Source organism: Castor canadensis, chromosome 9 (assembly GCF_047511655.1).
Source record: "Castor canadensis chromosome 9, mCasCan1.hap1v2, whole genome shotgun sequence".
NCBI lineage: Eukaryota > Metazoa > Chordata > Mammalia > Rodentia > Castoridae > Castor > Castor canadensis.
In genome coordinates, this window is record NC_133394.1 from 41,304,851 (window position 1) to 41,324,709 (window position 19,859).

General features: G+C 43.8%; 2 protein-coding genes across 6 annotated transcripts in view; one reads left to right on the plus strand and one right to left on the minus strand.

Annotated features, from left to right (window-relative positions):
• Hadh (hydroxyacyl-CoA dehydrogenase) overlaps positions 1-8,566 on the plus strand; it is a 41,001-nt gene extending 32,435 nt beyond the window's left edge. Inside the window, exons 6-8 of the mRNA XM_074041513.1 lie at positions 1,570-1,642; positions 6,091-6,207; positions 7,817-8,566. Of these exons, the coding sequence (XP_073897614.1) occupies positions 1,570-1,642; positions 6,091-6,207; positions 7,817-7,935 (309 nt within the window). The 3' untranslated portion in view covers positions 7,936-8,566. The remainder of the gene's footprint in view (positions 1-1,569; positions 1,643-6,090; positions 6,208-7,816) is intronic.
• Positions 8,567-12,518: 3,952 nt separating this feature from the next.
• The window catches only part of Lef1 (lymphoid enhancer binding factor 1), a 118,610-nt gene continuing 111,269 nt past the window's right edge, over positions 12,519-19,859 (minus strand). For 3 of the 5 annotated variants that reach the window (XM_074041506.1, XM_074041507.1, XM_074041505.1), the window contains one exon: positions 12,519-17,873. In XM_074041506.1, the coding sequence (XP_073897607.1) occupies positions 17,794-17,873 (80 nt within the window). In that variant the 3' untranslated portion in view covers positions 12,519-17,793. The remainder of the gene's footprint in view (positions 17,874-19,859) is intronic. The other 2 variants (XM_074041503.1, XM_074041504.1) reach the window with 1 other exon arrangement.

The window sequence follows — 19,859 nt, forward strand, 5'->3', positions numbered from 1 at the left end:
GCACACTCATTAGTCCACCAGAGTGGCCGCAGCCTCTGCAGGGAGAGGAACTCTTTGGTCTCAGAACATTGTCCTTGTTAGAGATTCAAGAACCCCTGTCATATCTTGTAGCTTTCTGGGAGTCTTTCAGTTCAGTTATTCAAGATCTTATGGAGCATATCCGGACATTTATGGCAACCACATAGAACAAGGGCTAGCGAACTCTTCGAGAAAAGGCCAGACGATAGTCATGTGCCTCATAACAGCATTTCAGTCAATGGCAGACACAGCGGCGGTCCCAATAAGATTGTACTGGAGCTGAAAAATTCCCATTGCCTGGTGACGTCATAGCCCTAAAGTCCTAAAAATCACCGTGTAGCACACCATGTGGTGCTGGTGTAAACAAACATACTGTGCTGCCAGTTGTATAAAAGTACAGCACACAAAATAGTGTACCATGCATAGTAATTGATAATCAAACAACTGTCCTAGTTCTTATATTTACTACACTTTTTTTCCCTTCTAAGTATGTATGAAAAGGTAACTGTTTTACAGTTACCCTAGGATCTGTGACAGATCCGAGAGGCACTTTCTCTAGAGGATATTACCTATTACAATTGGAGCAATGTTTTTTGCAGGCTGCTTTTTGACTTTTCCCTTTATATATGATATGTTTCATATTCTTGGGTGCCCTATCCTGATTCTACATGAATCTCTGAAGTTGAAAAGCATTTTTGCCTCAGTTATGAAAACACTGTTGACCATTAATCCAGTCTTGGCTAAGTTGATAGAGCTTGTGCATCTCTGCCCATGGCAACAGAGTGGGCTTGGCTCCATTGTGCCTGAAGTGAAAGGGAATGTCTTGCTTTACTGTCTGGTCACACAGCACACAGTCAGCTTTGTGTGTAGGATCCTGGTCTACTTCAGTGTGGATAGCAGCACAGTGCCTGGTGTGTGCTGGAAAGAATGCAAGTCCCAGGCCAGGGGAGGGTCCCTGCCCTTGGGAAGAAAGGTGGCACCATTTACTTGGTGGAAATTAGCATTATATAAATATCAACAACCTGGCCTTCTCCACAACCCAGCACCCAAAGAGATCAGTAGATAAAACCCAAGTGCCACAGTGGTCATTCTGGAGAGATGATGATGTGCTTTACTGCAGGAGGGAAATGGATGATAGGAAACCAGATGGATTCGAGGGGTTGGGCAGCGTGCATGTTGTGAGCCAGCAGCCTGTTGGTATCTGCTGCTCATCCTGACGTCTGCTTACAAGTCAACCAACCTTCAATGTATGCTGGGACATGAGAGGACACTGAGTGGCCTAAGAACAGCTCTGGGGAACCTGGAAAGCAGCACTACTGAAGGATTGCTGAAGATGGAGTAGCTCCTCTTCTAGATTTCTGAAAGGGAGGTGGGACAGGAGAAAATAAGGATATACTGTCACATGAGATAGAAGTAAGGTATTTAAAAACAAATTTCGAGGCTATATGTAGCTTGGCAAATGTAAGCAGCAGCACGCAGGTAAGGAGGAGAGATCTGGTGACTTCACCAGATTGAGGTTAATCACTTGTCTTTTTCTCTCTCCTGAAACAGGATACTCCTGGGTTTATTGTGAACCGTCTTCTGGTGCCATACCTCCTGGAAGCAGTCAGGCTGCATGAGCGAGGTATCCATCCTAGGTCAGGCTTGGGTCTGGAGATCTCATCAGCATGGAGGAAGAACTGAGCCATGCAGAGCCAAGAAGGACTTCTGCTTTCCAGCTGTGCCAGCTCATTCTCACCCTGGCCTTAGAACTTTGTCACTGTGTTCGCAGAGCCCCAGGCTTCCCTCTGGGCCTCACGTGGCTGAGCTGTGCTCTAACAGTCCCAGCCAGAGCAAGGGCATGGCCAGCCCCAGTTTATATCCTCAATCTCTGCTTTTGGTTAAAAGTTTACAGCTTTAAACAAGTTATAATGTAAAAATCACTGGACTAGAGAATGTTTAAAGTTTCCTGAGGTTCTAAAACTTGTATGATAGGTGGGAATGAGTGACAAAGCTGACATGGAACGTGGGTAATTTCTAACAGCTGTGTCCATCCTTACTGAAAGACATCACGATGCACTTTTTAGACTTTAAGAATGCTCTAAAATTTTCTCTTAACACTTGACTGACAAAAACTGCCTCTTCCTATTGTAGATACATAAGACTTGGGACATGACCAGGGTTATAATTAACATGTTCCTCCACCTCTTCTCTGCCCTGGTTATGGAAAGATACCGATCAGGTCCGTTTCAAGGCCACCAGGTTGTAATGAAACTGGATAAAAAGCAGTCAGTGTTTTTCAGTAACTTCACTCACAAATTCTCTCCTCCAAGAATGTCATTTTTAAAACAAAACATTTAACCAGCTCTTCCTAAGAGATGAAAGCACATTTGCTTCTTCAAGATCTGCTTTAAATATTAAACTTTTCTCTATGGAAAGCAATTGCCTCACTTTTGCTCCAAGATCAAACTAACACTTCTGTGTTCATCTATCAACAAATATGCTTAATTACACCTCAAAGAAAGCATGCAGCATTTTGCCCTAGCTTGAAAGGCAGTCTTTTTAATGTAATGTTTTTGACTGTAACACCTCTTCATGGTGTTTTTCTCATAGAAGCACATTGTCCCTTTGATACCTTGTTGTGCACCAAATACCTCGTGCTAAGGTGAAAGCCATTTTCTTCTCTTCTGTTGCCCTTCCCCCTAGCAGTGGTCCCTGTGTGAATTGGGGAGTGGAGGGTCCCTTAGCCCCTCACATCACTGGCCCCCTGTGGGGTGTACCTGGAAATAAAAGACCTGACCCCGGGGGGACCTGATCTTAGTTTGCTCTTGGCACTGCCCTGGAAAGCCTGTTATGGCTGGTCCCTTGGCCTCTTTCTCCACAGCCCTCTGGGGCCTGTGAGCCAGAGTATCTTTCCTGAAGTTGCTGAGTATCAAGTCTGGGTAGGTATAGGCCCCAGCAATTTGGACACCTTTCACACCCTGACTTTAACATGTCTCTTCACCACCTGTGTCAGCCAACACAGAGCAATGCTTAAAGCAGCTAAGCAGTTCCACTTTGACACCTGAAGTCACAGGATGTTCCTTTCCTTGCCTGCCGCATTTCTTTGGTACCCTTGATTCCTCCCCGTCATGCCTGTTCTCTTCCCATCCCACCCCTCTCTGCTGTAGTCAGACTTGCGCAGTGAGGCTTGTTCAGGCAGCAAAGGCCTTCTTGTTGCTTCATCTTTCCCAGGTGGGTATCCTCCACTGTGCTTGCTGAGAGTGTAGTGTTGTCAAGGAAGTCAAGGAGACACTGCCCTTTATCTGCCCACACACCCTGCCTGGGTATGTCAGGATCCTATAGTGCAACCAAGCCACTGCAGATGCTCTGGACTTTGTTTCCTACCTCCTCTGGGGAGAACTTTTCTGTACATTGATACACCTGGAGCCTGAGTTCCCCCAACCCACACATTGACAAATGCTGCTTCAATGGCTGGGGCTCATTGGAAGGATGCAGTGCCAGCTGCCTAGTCAGTCAGTGCCCTGCCACCACAGCTTGCCCATCCCCCATGTGGCCTGGTAGAGGCTCATTGCCATCTCTTACCTCTGCTATTTGCTGTGCCTCAGGGATCCTGTGTTGGCCTTTCACAGTGTCCTCGCTGTCTGCTCTCATTCCTTCACACAGTGGCCTGATGGGTGCAGTCAGGCATCAGATCTGGCAGTGGAAGGGATATAGGCTGGGCAGGCTGGCACCCAGGGGTAGACTACAGCTCCCATCGGGCACCATTCTCATTGGTCAGCTCCAGCAGGGCAGCTGGAACACATGGTCAGGTCTTCGCTGGAAAGTTATGGTGGTACTAGGTCCTAAGGAGTGTCATGAGCCTGTCCCCAGTCCATAGCATGTCTGTTCACAGTCACCAAGCAGTTCAAGTCATATTTAGTGGTTCTCTGGAAACCTGCCATATATAAGCTCCAGCCAGAGAATCTCCTCACCCTCTGTCCCAGCTGTGGTCTCCACATTCCTTCTGCCTTTGTCACAAGGCCCCACCTTACATCCTCTGTGCTCCAAGGTAGGCACAATCTGCCATCATAGCTATCTTCAGACTTTGACTACTCCTTGGGCACTTGTCACTCCCTTCACTGTGATGTAGCATATGTCTATCTTCTCTATTCTCTTCTGGGGCAGTATCTAGGACCTTCATGTGCTCATGCCCCCAAAGTACTCACCCAGGACATGCAGTTAGCACTTAGATAGCTAGGGATGCATGAAGGCACAGAGGCCATGGGGCCTTTCTGGTCCTTGGTGCTGGGAGTTTGTTGGTAATGCTAAGAATGGCTGGCAGATGGTGCTGATAAGCTGGTGAAAGACAAACAGTGAGCTGGTCCCCATTCTCCATAGACCCCAGCTGTCCAGGTTTGAGGTTCACTGAGGAGGCTTTTCTTTGTTGGCTGGCTGTAGTTAACGGATTTTAACTGGGGAGTGATGGAGTGGCCCCTCAAACTCCTAATGTTGATGCATAGTTTTGTGTACATGTGTGTGTTTTGTGTAGGGCGTGTGAGATCCTCAGAGAAGTACTTAAAAAAAGTTTAGGAATTACTGGTCTAAAACATGACACCATATTTAACTACCACTTGGCCCACCAATCTGTGTGTGTTTCATTTCTCTTTACTTCTTTTGCTCTATATTACTCAGAACAGAATTGTTTTAGAGTTGTGTTCACTTTGTAGATGTTTGAGTCCTGAGGCTGGATGGAGCCTGTGAGGCTGTCTTTTCCAGCATTCAGAGGTAACTGCAACCCCATAGGAGCCTCAGGGCCTCAACAACCTGAGCAGAATCCACTTTTGAACTGTGAAGCCACAGCCCTAACACTCCATGTAGGTTCCCAACAGTGCAGGAAAAAAGTGAATGAATGTGTGAGGCTGTCTGATAAGGCTTACATATATGTGATGGTTTTTGCTTTCTTAACGGCCTGAGTGCAAATCATGATTTCTCAGGACCTCTGACCCCAATTACTGTAGTATTAATAATGTCACCCCTAGAAAATAATCAAGTGGTTTTGGTTTTGTTTTTTTTTTGTTGTTATTGTTGTTCCTGTTATTTTTGGTTTGGTTTTCTGAAACAGGGTCTTACTAGGTAACCCAGGCTGGCTTGGAACTAATGATTCTTCTGCCTCAGTCTCCCCAGTACAGAGATGACAGGCATGCCCCACACCCAGCTTCAAGTGGTATTTTAATCACCTTCAATTGCCCTGGACTCCTTTGGCATTACTTTAGCACCTGATAGGCTTTTTAAAATAATTGTCTTTAGAGATGTTTAAGTAGTTCCTGCTCCTTGTGCCTAACATCTGAAGTTCTTAGGTATGAAATCCTTCCTGTTTTAACATTTTATTTAGTTTTAGTATAATTGGCTACTTCCTTACGCTTTGAATCAAAATTCTAAGTAGTCTCATATTATGGTCTTTCCTATCTGATTTTGGAGAAAGGACACACAGGTTATTTTCTATGCTGAGCCCTCTTGTGGTTTTATGGCCCAGTGGCAGCACATTATAGAAAATTCCAAGGAAAAGCCCACTGACTGCCCCTTTCAATCTACTTAGCACTCTTTCAGATGTGCATAACAGCTCTCAGTCAAGTTTGGGCTTTCTTCAGCTAGCTGACTGACTGTGTGGATGTGGTTCCAGGGGATACTCATCACTTCTAAAAGCAAGAAAACTGGAAAAGGAAAATGCAGCTGCAATACAAACAAAAATAGAAACCTTAGTGCCTTAGTGTGAGTGTGTGCTCAAGCCCATTTATAAAACAAGTCTACTGTAGTGTTTAATGAGGTTTTAGTCAGTGACTGTGGAGTTGGAATACCTGATCTGTTAGGAAGTAGCCCTTGTTCCCAGGCGTGGGGCCTTCTCTCTTCATGAGCTAGGCAGCAGGACTCTAGAATTCGCCTCACGTGGTATAGTTGTTTTGAAAAGCTCATAAGATATTTGGTATGTTCCAGAAACAGACTCTTGACATTTTTTGAATATGCAAGCATATAAAATTCCAGTCATTCTGGGGTTAGTCTGGAATAGGATTGGGAAAGGATTGTAGTGACTCAGTGCTGCCCTTTTCTCCTTAGGTGATGCGTCCAAGGAAGACATCGACACTGCAATGAAGCTGGGAGCTGGGTACCCCATGGGTCCATTTGAGCTTCTTGACTATGTTGGGCTGGATACCACAAAGTTCATCTTGGATGGTAGGAATTGGAATCCTCTTGTCTTTTTAAACTGAATTGAAGTAGTTTCTTGGAACAGTGAATTATAGTGCCTATTTAAAACAAAAATTCTAAGGGTTCTTAGTAAGACTCTCTAAAGTCCTGCCTCACCAAGTGTCATAGTCTTTTTATGTTGCTGTAACAAAGTACCTGAGGCAGGGTACTGTATAAACAAAAGAGATTTATTTGGCTTGTGATTCTGATAGCAAGAAGGTCCAAACAGCAACCTGCCTGAGTCTGGTGAAGGTTATCCTGGCTGTGTCACAACATGGTAAAGAAGCAGAAAAGGGAAACAGCTTTGTGCAAAAGGGCCCAAGGTATAGGTGTGGGGTGGCCTTGCTTTATAATAGTCTGCACTCTCAAGAACTAACCTCGTCACACTAGCCTCACTCCTGAGAGACATCATCACAACCTCTAATTACCTGTCATTAGGCTCCACCTCTTAAAGGTTCCGCCACCTCCACACCACCACGCTGGTGCTTGCAGTACATGACCCCATGGAGGACACAGCACCTCCAAACCAGACTAGCAGGTTAAAGATTCATGTTAGCAAGTGGTAGGACAAGGAGGAGTGACTGCGTAGGTCTCCTAACAGGGTAACTTTGTGTTTTAAAATAATTGTGGGTTCACAGGAAGGTGCTTATATAGCACACACAGATCTTGTGTACCCTTCACCCAGTTTTTCCCTAATGGTTACATCTTATATAACTGCATTACCATATCAAAATCAGGAAATTGACATTGGTATGGCAAGTCATTTTTCACTACTTGGTTTGTGAAACCTCTGTGGAAATCAAGACAGACATCCATTTTTTAAAATGTATGCATTTTAAGCTGGGTGTGGTGGCTCATTTCTGTAATCCCAGCTATTTGGGAGATAGCTCACCATTCAAGGCCAGCTCAGGCAAGCAGTTAGTGAGATCCCATCTCAGTCAATAAGGGTGTGGTGGTACACAACTGTGGTTCCAGCTACATGGGAGGTATAGGTAAAAACATTGTGGTCTGAGGCCAGCCTGGGCAAAAAACAAGACCCTACATGAAAAATAACTAAAAGCAAAGAAAGGGCTGTGAGCATGGTTCAGTTGGAAGGGTCTGAGTTCAAACTCTGGTACCAATCAAAATAAAAACCCACTTAAATGTGGTGACTCTGAACACAGGATAAAAATAATTATTAAAACTGGACTACTGACGTTGATGTAGCTCATTGCTCCGTTTCACAAAGATAATTACACATCAGGAAGGAGGGGGAGCCTAGTTGAAGTGTGAAATTTTGAATTTTCTTAGGATGGGAAGTCAAAGTAGGAGGAATTCAGGTTTTTAACCCCCATATTCTGAAAGTTAGCTGTGCCACTTGGGAATCCAGCCAGTACATTCACGGTTCTGTTAGCATTCTGGACCTTTGGTGCCAGTGATGCAGGAAGAGGTAGGGTAACAGGAGGCCGTAGTGGAGCCGGGCTTCTAGCAGCACAGGAAAGTGGCAGCCTGAGTGGCCTCTGCCCCAGGGGCTTTCCTGCATCTGAGAGGGAACCCTCCTCCCCTGCTGCACCCCCAGCTCAAACTAAGCCAGTGCTTTTGTCCCTCCTCTCCACAGGGTGGCATGAAATGGATACAAAGAACCCCCTGTTTCAGCCCAGCCCTTCCCTGAATAAGCTGGTGGCAGAGAAGAAGCTGGGCAAGAAGACAGGAGAAGGGTACTACAAGTACAAGTGAGCCCCAGCATCTGCTTCCTGCTCTCACTCAGTCTACCTGAAGTAATTCTTTCGCTGGTTGTGATAGTAACAGATTCTTCCACTGAGAACTGATTTCCTTTTCAGCCTTTCTTTTCTGTGGATCTTTTCTAAACAGCTGTACACCCGGGTGCCTTGGAGCAAATGTTTTTTCTGAACCTTACTGTTTTCTTAGAGCACTGCCTAAATGCACCCACTCACTTCCTCTGAGTGAGCGCGTGTTCACTGCTGCCATACCCGGAAGTCACATGCCATCGCATCTACCTGGTGCGTCTGAGGGGTGGCAGCCAGCAGTGCCTGAGTCTTGCTTTTCTGAGAACATTTTGCTGCCTGCAGCTTTGAGCCTTACGTACATTCTTAGTGTGACCTGAGATGTCATGTCTTCATTCAGCTCATCATCAAAGTCATGGCCACAGATTGGTGGGAAAGCATCCCTGTGCTTGGTTTGCAAGAAAAGGTGTGTCTTTATTGTATTCACATCTGCAGATCTTAATATTACTGTCTGACTCTGTCTCGTGAGAAATCAGTGCTGAAAACTGCCTTTAAATTGACTAATAAAATGCAATCTTTTAATCTGTGAAAATTTGAATGGAAATAAATATGTATAATTTAAATTACAGAATGCTTAACTGATTATAAAAGTAAAAGTTGGTAATTTAGGCAGAAGCTGTGCCCCCTTCTTTGGCTTGTGTTATTTTACAAAGTGGCAGCGATGGGGAAGGAGTGGCAGGAGACGTGTGTAAAAACTGCCTGCAGCCAACCCTTCCACATTTGGTACCAGCACAGTAGTTACGATTATGATTGTTTTAAAGAGCATCTGTTCTTCTTTGCCAGCAAAGTCAAGTAATGTAACATAAGCGTCCTCTAATCATTGGCTTGAGAAAGTGCCTTCCATAGTGGAATCGTGGTGTTGGAAAGACAGCAGAAGTGCCAAGGTTCTGTAGCCTCATTACTAGAGGGCTTAAGTGCCCAAGGTCACCAGACATTTTGTAACAGAGGCCCAGAGTCAATCTAGGTTTTGATGATAAAATTAAATACATATAAGTGAATTCGAAAATCTCAAATCTAAACTTTCAGTTTCCTGAAAATAGTTGCTCTTGTTTGGTGTCCTGGGTCATGGTTCTAGTGGTTGATTTTTTTTTTTCAGTTTATGATTGACAAAAGGGAGCTTATTAATTTTTTTTAATTTGGATGATTACAAAGTGAGAAAACACATACACACATATATTTCTCCCACATCAGAACCTGATTTAGGGAGCTTTTTGGCTATTGTTATGGGACACCCTAGCCAAAGACAGGAAACACCGCCTGTGGGGCTGTTGCCACCACTTCCCTCCCTCGGGATCCCCTGGGGCCTGACAGGCCCTGCGCACTCTTAGACTGGCTCGTGACCTCTGGCATGAGCCCTGGCCCAGGGAGTCACTTCCTCACTCTGAGCAGAATCCACATAGGACACGGACCCTATCCTGGAAATAGCAGAGCTTTTTCTTTCTTGACCACTGAATTCCATAAAAGACACTGTCAGCTCCCAGGATGCAGGGGTGGACGGCTGCAGTCTTTCTGACTGACCTCTTAAACGCACTTTTATCTCACCAAAGGCCTGGCCTCTGGATTCCTTTTATCACTTTCTAAAATCGTTTCCTTGTGTTACATTCAGGAGGGACTGACCAGGAAGAGACTGTGAACATCAGCCTCTTCTTAAACATGGGACATGGGGCGTGGCTGTCCTTCTGACCCCAAGGAGGAAGGGCTAGTCTAGGCAGTGCTGGCACTGGCCTTCCCAAACCTGTAACATTCCGAAAGTCAATGCCAGACCTTAGATCAAAAACATGCATATTTTTTTCCTCTCTACTTTATTTCCTCTTAGTGATATTTTTATTTCTATAGTAGAAGTGAACATTGGAAATTCAAATAAAGCTGTGCAATTTGCAAAATGACTTCCTGAAAAAGACAAAGTAGACTTCACAGTATACCGATGTCCTGAGCTTCAGTTATCTTTAGAGTGATGACTGAAGATAAGTTTTGATGATTTTAAAGATGTCTTTGCAAAATAAAAATCATGGCTCTTCAATATCCATGGATTTACTATTTCTAAGGGAAAACATTGGTTAGCTTTTTCGATACCAGTTGTAAAGAGTATTTCCTTTATAGGCACTGCTGAATGGCATGGCATCCGGTAAGGTGGAAGCAGGAGTTGGCACTGAGAAACTCCAGTATAAAGATGTGGTGTTCGCCAGATACAGTGGTGCTCTCTGTAATCCCACCACTCAGAAGGATGAGGCAGGAGGATCTCGGAGTTTGCCGTTAGAGGCCAGTCTGGGCTTAAAATAGCCATATTCTATCTCAAAACTTCCTCTTCCCCCAACCCCCTGAAAATTTGGTGTTATAAAATGATTCTCCCCTGGATTCTGCAATGTTTAGTTTTTCTACTGTGTTTGACTAGCATGTCAGCTTTCTGAAACCCCTTTGAGGTTCAACCATTCATTGGAGAAAGGAGAACCAGCATGTCAGTCATGGACTACACAACAGCACTTGCTGGTTGTGCTGTCCTGCTTTGGGAGGTACACTGCTGACACCTGTGAAACAAGCTTCTGTATTGTCCCACTTTGATTTCAGTACCCTTACCATTTCAACCTAAGTCTACCAAAAATACAAGGTGTGACTTATTTTATGGGACTGATTTTCTTGTAAACAAGCATTGATGCTACACAAGTAGAAATCTAAAAGTGCTTTGAACAACGGAATCATTGCTATACTTTCAGAACTATGAAAGAAGCCATTTAGTATGTAAATTCTGTTTTTAAATTGGTCTCAAAAGTTTCGGAGTCAGGGTTTTTATGTCTACTTTAGCAATTTTTTTTCTTAGCTACCTCTTTGAAATAGCAGAACAAAGTTTAACCACTGAAAGCCGGAGAGCCTCACTGTTGGCACTAGTTGGGTGTTTTTACACTCACCAGCTGTAGCTGCTGCAGGGTTATCAGTCTAGTTATCACCATGGGCTTTAAAATGGACCAGACATAGGTTCTGGACCCTCAGCACTGCTTTCTTGGCCTGTGTAACTTATAGATCTAGTTTTCTGGATATATCTGCTAAGCTGGGCACAATGTTGGAACCTGTTCCACGGAATTGCTGAGACTCGGATGAGGTGATGGGTCTCAAATGTTGAACACAGTGCCTATCAACAGATAGGCCAAACATGAAGGAAGCCATGGTAAACTGCAAGATGGCCCTGAGTGTTTTACACCTGGGGAAATGAACTGAAGATTGGGAACAGGCCTGAATCTTGTAAAAGAGTCTTAGAAAGGAAGCTATTGGCCTCCTGGGCCAAAGAACCCATACTGGCCCTGGTACTCCACCCCCACAGCTGCTGAGGAAGGCCTTCAGAGAGGGGCTGGCTGGTCAACGCAAATCAGAGGAGGTGGCAAGGAGCAAGCAGTCCTGTGTGCTAGAAGTGGTGGCTGTCATTCAGGTGAGTTATATTTTACATATGGGCAGTAGACTGTGATAATATGAGACCCCAGATAAAAAGCATGTGTGCAAGAGAGACTTTCTCAATAATCTCCTGATCCAGATGGTAAGGGAGAAGTGGTAGTCTGTGATCAGAGGGACGTTAAACTTCATCTCTTGTGATGGGTTTTTCATGAACACTACATGAGCTTCTAAAGGTTTCTTGGAGCCTTAATTGCAGGAGTCCCCTCTAGATGTATTCGTTACTTCAGACCAGGAGCAATAGGGTTGCTCTCAAGGCCAACACAAATTCAGGCTGCTCTTGACTCATCTCCAAAGAGGGTGAGGATGCCATAGCTGTCTGAAATGAAGGCAGGCTCCCTCACACGACACAGAGGCAGTGTACAGGCCTTCATGGTGATGAGAAGTGGTACCTGAATGTGGGTCCCCAGCCTTAGCGAGACACCTCAACTTCTTTTCTGTGGATGCCCTTCCTGGAATAGAAGCCTACCAGAAAATGGCCTGATTTAAGGCAAGTCAATAACAAGGGAAAACCTCCTTAAGAACTGCCTCCTGCTGCTTTTTTTTTTATAAATGGCCATTCGACTCAGAAACTAGGAGCCTCCAACCCAGTCCTGGGGATGTAGGATGTTTTTGCAACTTACGTGGGAGGTATGAATGGACTCTAGGTACAACATTCGGTGTCATGTACAGGTTTGGGCATATGTTGCTGGGAAGTTAGAGCCCTGTAGCTTCCACATTGAAGTGGCAGGGACTGGGAAGGCTGCAGGGCGACATTTCCCTCTACACATCTATTTGTAGGGGACTGAAGAAGATGAAGTGGAAAAGCCATTGTGCAGTACTGATGTCACCATAAGAGGTACAGGCTTTAGTTTACATAATACACACTGTAGTCTGAGAGCCAGCACTGGGGCTCATGGTGGATTCTGCCATCGATGAAAGTTAGTAATACTTCTAGCTTGATTTTTTTGCCAAATACCCTTATTAAGTCTGTATGTGCACATGCTAGAGGTTGTTTTGCTAGGAGAACTACTAAAGTCACACCTAATCCCAAACGCAGAGAGGCCAGCACATCTCACTGATGGGATTGCCATTTGCAGCCCCCACCTCTTCCCTTGGGACTCTACACATCCTGGTGACACTTGGTATCCCCCATCCCTACCCACTGAAGATCTCATCATCCAACCTGAGATGCCATTCTGGGGAGAAAGGACCAAGAGTGAGAGTCATCCTAAGCAAGTTAGAGGGTAAACGTTGCTTGTAGCCAAGTGTGTCTCATTGAGGTTGAAAGCCTGTGAAAGTGAAGGTTTCGAAAGAACCTGACAGGTGTGAGTGCTCTAGTCCAGACAGCCAGCTAATTGGAACCTGAGAATGGCAGCAGGCACACCTGCCAGATGCCAGCATGTGGCATGCAGATGCATTTGCTCTTAATATACCTCTGGGCTTTGGTAGATACCACAGTGAGCACCACACAGCCCGTGTTCTGTGAGGTGCAAAAGGGCATCTCTGGAGCTGAGTGAAGGGCAGGTCGAATTTGGAAGCCAGTTGTTCTGTCTCTAGATGACAGTGTACCCCTATGACGACAATAAGGCCAATTTGTGGGTCTCCATTTTATTCCAGTTGCTGCATACATTTTTCTGATGCGAGAAAATATTGTGACATAAGACATGATTCAGTGAGTCCACTGAGTTCAAATTCTGAGACAAGTTACAAATGGAGAAAATGTCTACTCCACTAATTCCATGAGGACTGCAAAGACAAACAGATACAATGATGGGCAACTCCATCTATGACTTGTATGCAGTGCTCTCATTTCCATATGGCAAATGCATATTCTACCAATCTGTCCCACATATTAAATGGGGAGAGAAAAATCAGTTTAGCTGGTAACATCTCAAACTATTACAGAGTAAAGAAAATTAATTCACCAATAATTCTCCAAAGGTGGAGGTAGAGGATCGGGTTTGAGGCCAGCCTGGGCTATGGTGTTAGACCACTTCTCAGAAAACAAACAGCTAAAAGAAAAATTTAATGAACACATCAGTAAGGGTGACTCAGTAACACCCTGCCTTTGACCCCTTGTCTAAGTCCTTCCTTGATCTTGAGTTCAAAGCAGATTGGCTAGTTCAAAAACACATCCGCAGGCAGAAGAAATATATTCCCATGATCTATAGTTAGAGACAATACAAAAAGGATGTTTTTATCCTGAACCAAAAAGCACATTTTCTAACAAATTAGAAAATACTTTAAAGGAAAATTCATTTATAGCTATGTCTCTCAATCCCATGGGTCTCATTCACCATCCTCTGTGCCTTTGCTGAGGCAGGTGTCAGCCCACCAGAAGTGTGCTCGGAGCCATTCAGTTTGCAGTGCCCAGTGGTGTCTGAGTGGACTTTGTCCAGGTCTCAAACTTCACACCTGAGCTTTCCCCACTGTGCCTCCTGCTTCCTAATATAAGAACCTGCTAAGTCTAAATATTTGTACCTTACAAGTGCAGACAGTAAGCAATTTGACAAATAATAAATTATTTTTCTAGTGTACAAGTATTTGAACATATCCCTTTGACAGATACTCAAAATTATCTTGAATGAATGCATTGATTACTTTTTCATTTATTTTAATTAATTTAGAAAGAGGGTCTTGCTATGTAGCCCAGGCTGGCCTCAAACTCACAATCCTCTTGCCTTTGCCTCCCAAGTGCTAATATTACAGCTGGTCACTTTTTCATATCCATTTACCATGACTCATGACACTTGATACCATTAGCATTGTTTCTTTAACAAAGGGATACTCAGTAAGCAGCTGATTTTCACTTGAGTTGTCAAGTTTAACTGTACATTATTTTCATGTTATCTAATATGTGTAGTTTCTGTTTAGGTCGATTCATGCTAATATGTTTGACTTCAAACAGCTACACGTGGTGGGTGTATCCTTTTCTCCCCCTGCTCTCTGAGTGACTCCTAGCAGCAGAGGAAGGTAATGGAAGTTTCCACTACAGTACCAGAAGTTTAGAATACCACCTTCCAGAATGATAGCCAAGACAATCAGTGGTACATTTTGTCACAATCTGTATAAATGGTACTTAGAGTCACATCCTTCTATTACGATTAAGCTGCTTAGCTGCAGTCAAACGTTAATTTGTACTCAAAAGCAGTTTCAAATTCTCAAGGTTTCACAGGGCAGCTATTAACGACTTGCAAGGCTTCCACGTATGCAAAAGAATAGCAGTTTTCACTTGACTGCTCAAGTTTAATTATAAATGATTTCACATTACCTAACATGTAAACTCTCTTCATATGGCACAGTAGTAAGGGTAACTGCTATGTCATGTGGAATTTAAGTTTCTCTTTTTAGTTAGAATCATCCATTGCTCACCCATGACTTTCCTTCTTTAAAAGTCACACGAACCTCCTGATTGCTCACAGGGTTTTATTAAGAGGTTTCTATATTACTACAGCCTTTCCCAAACTGTGGGAAAAATTTATTATACTTAGAATAACTGTAGTCATGAAACAGTAGGAAGACTCCTTCCAATTGAACAGGTATTGCCAGCAACCTTAGCAACCAAACTAAAACCAGGAGGAAAACACCCCTTTGTAAGCATCAGCGTGCCAGCTGTGACCTCAGACACAGCTCAGCTCCCAGAAAGAAGGCTGAACCACCCTCCTCTTCCTGGCACACACTCTGAGTTCACTATAGAGAAGGGGGCCAGATCTTCAAGATCAAGCAGTAGCCAGAACAGTCCCTCTCACCACAGATGCCCTGTTGGTCCATGTCACTTGTTGGGGGTGGGGAAGGGTAACTCCTGACTCTCCTACCTCAGTACTGCTACTTGCAGAAAGCAGTTTGACAGAATGGTCAAGGTTGAACTCTGTGCAGTGATACCAAAGTTACTTGGGAAAAATTATTCTGGAAGAAATACAGAAAAGTAGACAGGGAAGGAATGACTGGCTCAGACAGGCCAAACAGTCCATTTTTTCAACACTGTTTTATAGATCACAACATGTAGGGAAAACGGAAACGACAGAAGAGTAGGCTTTGATCAAGCCCTGAGTCTCAAATTTATATCCTACTATGTCTGTTTTCTTGATGAACAGGTGATTACTAGTTGCTGCCTTTCTAAGACCCAGAAGAACTTCAATCTTCCCCAAAAAAGTAATACTCCAATGTTGCCTTCTATACCATTGTGTTTGATTTTCTAGTTAACTCCCCAAAAAAGGTCATGTTGGCAGCCTCAGACTATTGAACTACTTGACTCGGGCACATTAAGAAGTCATAAGTTTTGAGTGAAGTTCTGGCTGGGCCTGAATATGAAACCTTTATACCAAGGAGGTCTCTGAACATAATACTTTTTTTCCTGGTTCAAGTTTAGGACTAAATGAAGAGGAACTGGAGTGGTTCCAGAGGATAGTAATGAAAATGATTAAAGCACTGATGATGAAAGGTTCAAGGAATTGGGATTACTTAGCCTGGAGAAGAGAAATTTGAGGGATGATTTAATGGCAATCTTTAGTACAATATGGGGAGGGTTAATACAAGCATGAGAGCCAGCTGTTCCCCAGCTGTCCCGAAGGCTGAAGAGGGGAAATAGAACTTCATTGAAGGGCTGAAGTTGGACCAGTGATCTCAGTGGCCTCTACCTAGACCAAGAGGTGAAAAACCCTGAACTACTGGTAGCTAAAAATTACTTATATAGTATAAACTATATAGTATTAATAGGTATACACATATATATATATAGTATAAACTAACTTACTTACATAGTAGTGTAACAAAAGCTTATGGTAAAATCATGGACTATAATCTCAGGATTGGGAAAATGCAGGCTCTGGGGAGATGGAATTGGTGAAGAGGTTCCTTCACCACTGGACTCTGATTTGGGGAGCCCAGGATGAGACCCTCTGAGATGTTAAGAGAAAAGGTATCTGCACATTGGCCATCTCTGACCTCATAGCTAGAGCCCTTGCAGAGCCTGTGGTGTTCAGTAAGCAAGAGTCATTGCTGTGTGGATCTGGTGACCTTGCTTTGTATCTGTACCTGGCCAAGAAGAGGCCCCAGGCATTCAAGTGCTCATAAGGACTGCAGGCCGCCCAGGCGACAGAGGAAGGTGCGCTTTTGCCACAGGTGTAGGCCTGCACTCCAAGGCTGTTCCAGCAGCACCCCTATGGGGTGGGCTGCTCCTCTACACAGCCCAGTTCTGGCCTGTGGCTTCAAATCACTGCCCACTCTAGATTATCAGGAACTTTATTCTTAATAGAATGACACTTTAAAAAAATGTTTTATTACAAAGCTGCTTTTAAAAAATGCTCAGCACAAAAACTCAAACTGGAATGACAAACGTTAGATGACAGTTTGGGGCAAAGGCTGTGCCTTGCAATTTAAAAATAATAGTACATCAATGCTCATTTTTAACAACTGGCATAAAATCCCACTAATTGGCTAATAAAAACAGATACAAATACAGAACATTTAAAGTAATAACAATTCAAGTGCTGGGCTTTTTACAACAAGGGAGTGAAAAGGAAAGAAATGAAAAATTCACTGCAAACTGGTTTGCTGAAAGTATCTGTAAAGGTTTGCCATTAAAAAAAAAAAAGAAACAAAATCAGGAGAAAAATTAAGTGAAACAGGGCTGCCAATTGCTACCAACAGAATGGATTTGGCTATTATGTTTATTTAGCTCTATTGAACATCTTATAAGGACAGAGAGGCCACTATTTGTAACACAGAAGCCACTTATCAGACAAGACCTCAGAAAAAGGCTTCTTTTCATTTTGTTTTAATTTTCAAACGCTTTCTGACCTTTGAATTTTATTTAAAAGCTCATAGCTAGCAAAATATTTAAGAAAAATGAAACTAAAAAGTGTAAATTTTAAAAAAAAATTCAAGTTTAAAAAAAAAGCAAACATGAGATTGATCCTTTTGCACTGTTAAATAAAAGCTTAATGAGAAAGGAAGAAAAAAAGGAAGAAACCCAAGGGAATTCTTCTGCAAAATCCTGCATTGGGATGCTGATGCCTGTGCTGGTTGCTGGCTCCGGTAGCGAGTGGCAGGCAAAGCAGCCAAGTCACTGTCCTTGCCGGGGGTTGACAGGTATGCACACAAGATGCTCTGAGAAGTGCACGCAGAGACAGGGAAGAAAAGCTGCTCGGCTGACCCGGGGCCTGCTAGCATTCTCATGTGCTTTTTATTTTCCTTTTAAAAAAGCAAACCACCTTTGATGCTTGCTTTTGGAACTTGGCTCTTGCAGTAGACAAGGGGAGTTGGCAGTGATTGTCTCTGGATCAGCGTCTCTAACAGTGACCTCAGTGTAAAGTTGGTGTCAGTGCTCCTTTGGGGTCGACTGGGCAAGCCGTGGAGATGGTCTGGGTTTTCAACAAGCTTCCATCTCCAGAAGAGGTCCTGGGGTCGCTGCCTTGGCTTTGCACGTTTGGAATGAGCTTCGTTTTCCACCTCAAGAAGGAACAAATGAAATGTTGTTAGTAGGAATTTGTCACCCGTCTTGAAAAGACTGCAACTTCTATTACACACAACACAGCACCTGTCTTAAAACCTATTCAGGTCGTTATCCATCTTGTTGATTTGGTAATGATTAAAAATGGATCCCAAATCCTCAGAACACATCACTAAGAAGTATAATGCTCTGAAAATTTTTACCTTGGCTCTGTGTATATAGGCACAGAGTTCTGATGTGAGATGTATTTAGTGGGTAAGGTCTTGGTTAAACAGACATGTTTGAAGAAACATCTGTAGGAAATGGCCAAACATGAATTTGAAAGGTGAGTAAATGGCCAGGTGAGGGAAAGGTTTGTCGTTCTGAAGTGTTTGCTGGTCCTGTCCACTGTGGGGGACCACTGCATGACTCTCCACAGGACCAAAACCTTCCAGTTACCCCGTGCACCACCAGCTCCTGCTCCTGTAAGGCTGCCCAACACATTCTGGGATTGCCCATTCTTCTAGGCCAAGCCACACAAGCCTCTCCATTTCCACTCAAGATTTTATAACTAAGATCCTAAATTGGCCTTGGAATGGACACTCAACAGTATTTTAAAGCAACTGATGCTAGACATTGGTGATGAAAGTGATTTTCAAAAAGGAGAACCCCCAACTCACAAAAGCTAAAGGAGCTGAGATTTTAAAAAGTGCTTGAAAGGAAAATATAACACGGTAACCAGAAGAGATAGAGGCAAAAGGAAAGCAAAGGCATCTTGAAGTTCACTTCCTTTGCTCCAGAGGGCGCTTGCCTCCATGGCTTTGAAACTTAGCGGTGTCAAGGCATCTTCTCTAACCTGGACCCAGTGACAGCCTCTGATGAACCCTAACTCTGCACTTGTGACTGTGGTATCCTCACTACCAGCAGAAGTTTGCTTCAAAACATTAAATAATAGTGGGTTCCCTCATGCTTTGGGGAAATTAGAGGAGAAATAAAAGGGGACTTTGACTTAGTTTAAAAAATGGAAATAACTGGATGGAAAGTCACATATAAAAATGCTTCTCACAGGATGGTGAATACACAATGGGCTTTTGGGCACCTAACCCACAGGCTGTTGTGAGGAGAGGTCTGGCTCATACATTCAAGGATCTGACAAAGTGCCTAGTGCAGGGAGAGCCTGTTAGCAGACTACCTAGTATTATTAGTTACTATTGACACTGTCCCTAAAAATGGCTGATCTGAGCTGGGAAGAAACTACTTATATGCCTGGGTAGCTACTCAAAAGAAAAAAAAAAATGAGGCAAAAGTCAGCCACAGAATGTTTTCAACTGAGATTTTCAGTAACCATTCCAATACCTTATTCTGTGAAATTAAGCTTACCCTGTTTAACAGAAAAACACACTACAGTGTTGTGATTTTTTTTTTTTTAACTGAACAAGGATACCAATCCTTAGCACAGGGCATCAAACACTTAGGAGGGACCCTGGATTCCCAAGCAGATAGGAACAGGACTCACACGGATGCTGGGATGGACAGTAGGGCACCCCACAGATTCCTATTTACATTGAACTTCTGTGTGGAGCTTTTCAAAGGCTTGATCTAAATTGCCCTTCCTGGGCAGGTTTTCCTGTCAGTCTGACCTGAATATTCAGCTTCCTAAGAAGGTAAGGCCTTAAAGTCCTAGACCACTGGTCCAAAACAAGCTACTGTGATACAGAATTGACTGGATACTAGCAACCAGGAATGTCTGCTGAGGGAGACACCTGTCCCTCTGCAGGGGTCTTTGCCCACCCCTGGTGATCTCTTGAAGTCCTCAGATACAGACAACCCATGGCTCTGATGAGACACCCTTCCCACACACACTATTCTGAAACAGGGCTGGGTACCTCCATCTACAGTGTACTGCACTTCCAGCTCTGCTGGAGTCTTCCTTCCCTTCCTGTCGTACCTACAAGTACCCTTTCTCACTTCTTGAGCTGTGCAGAGTAATAACGTAATGGTCAAGA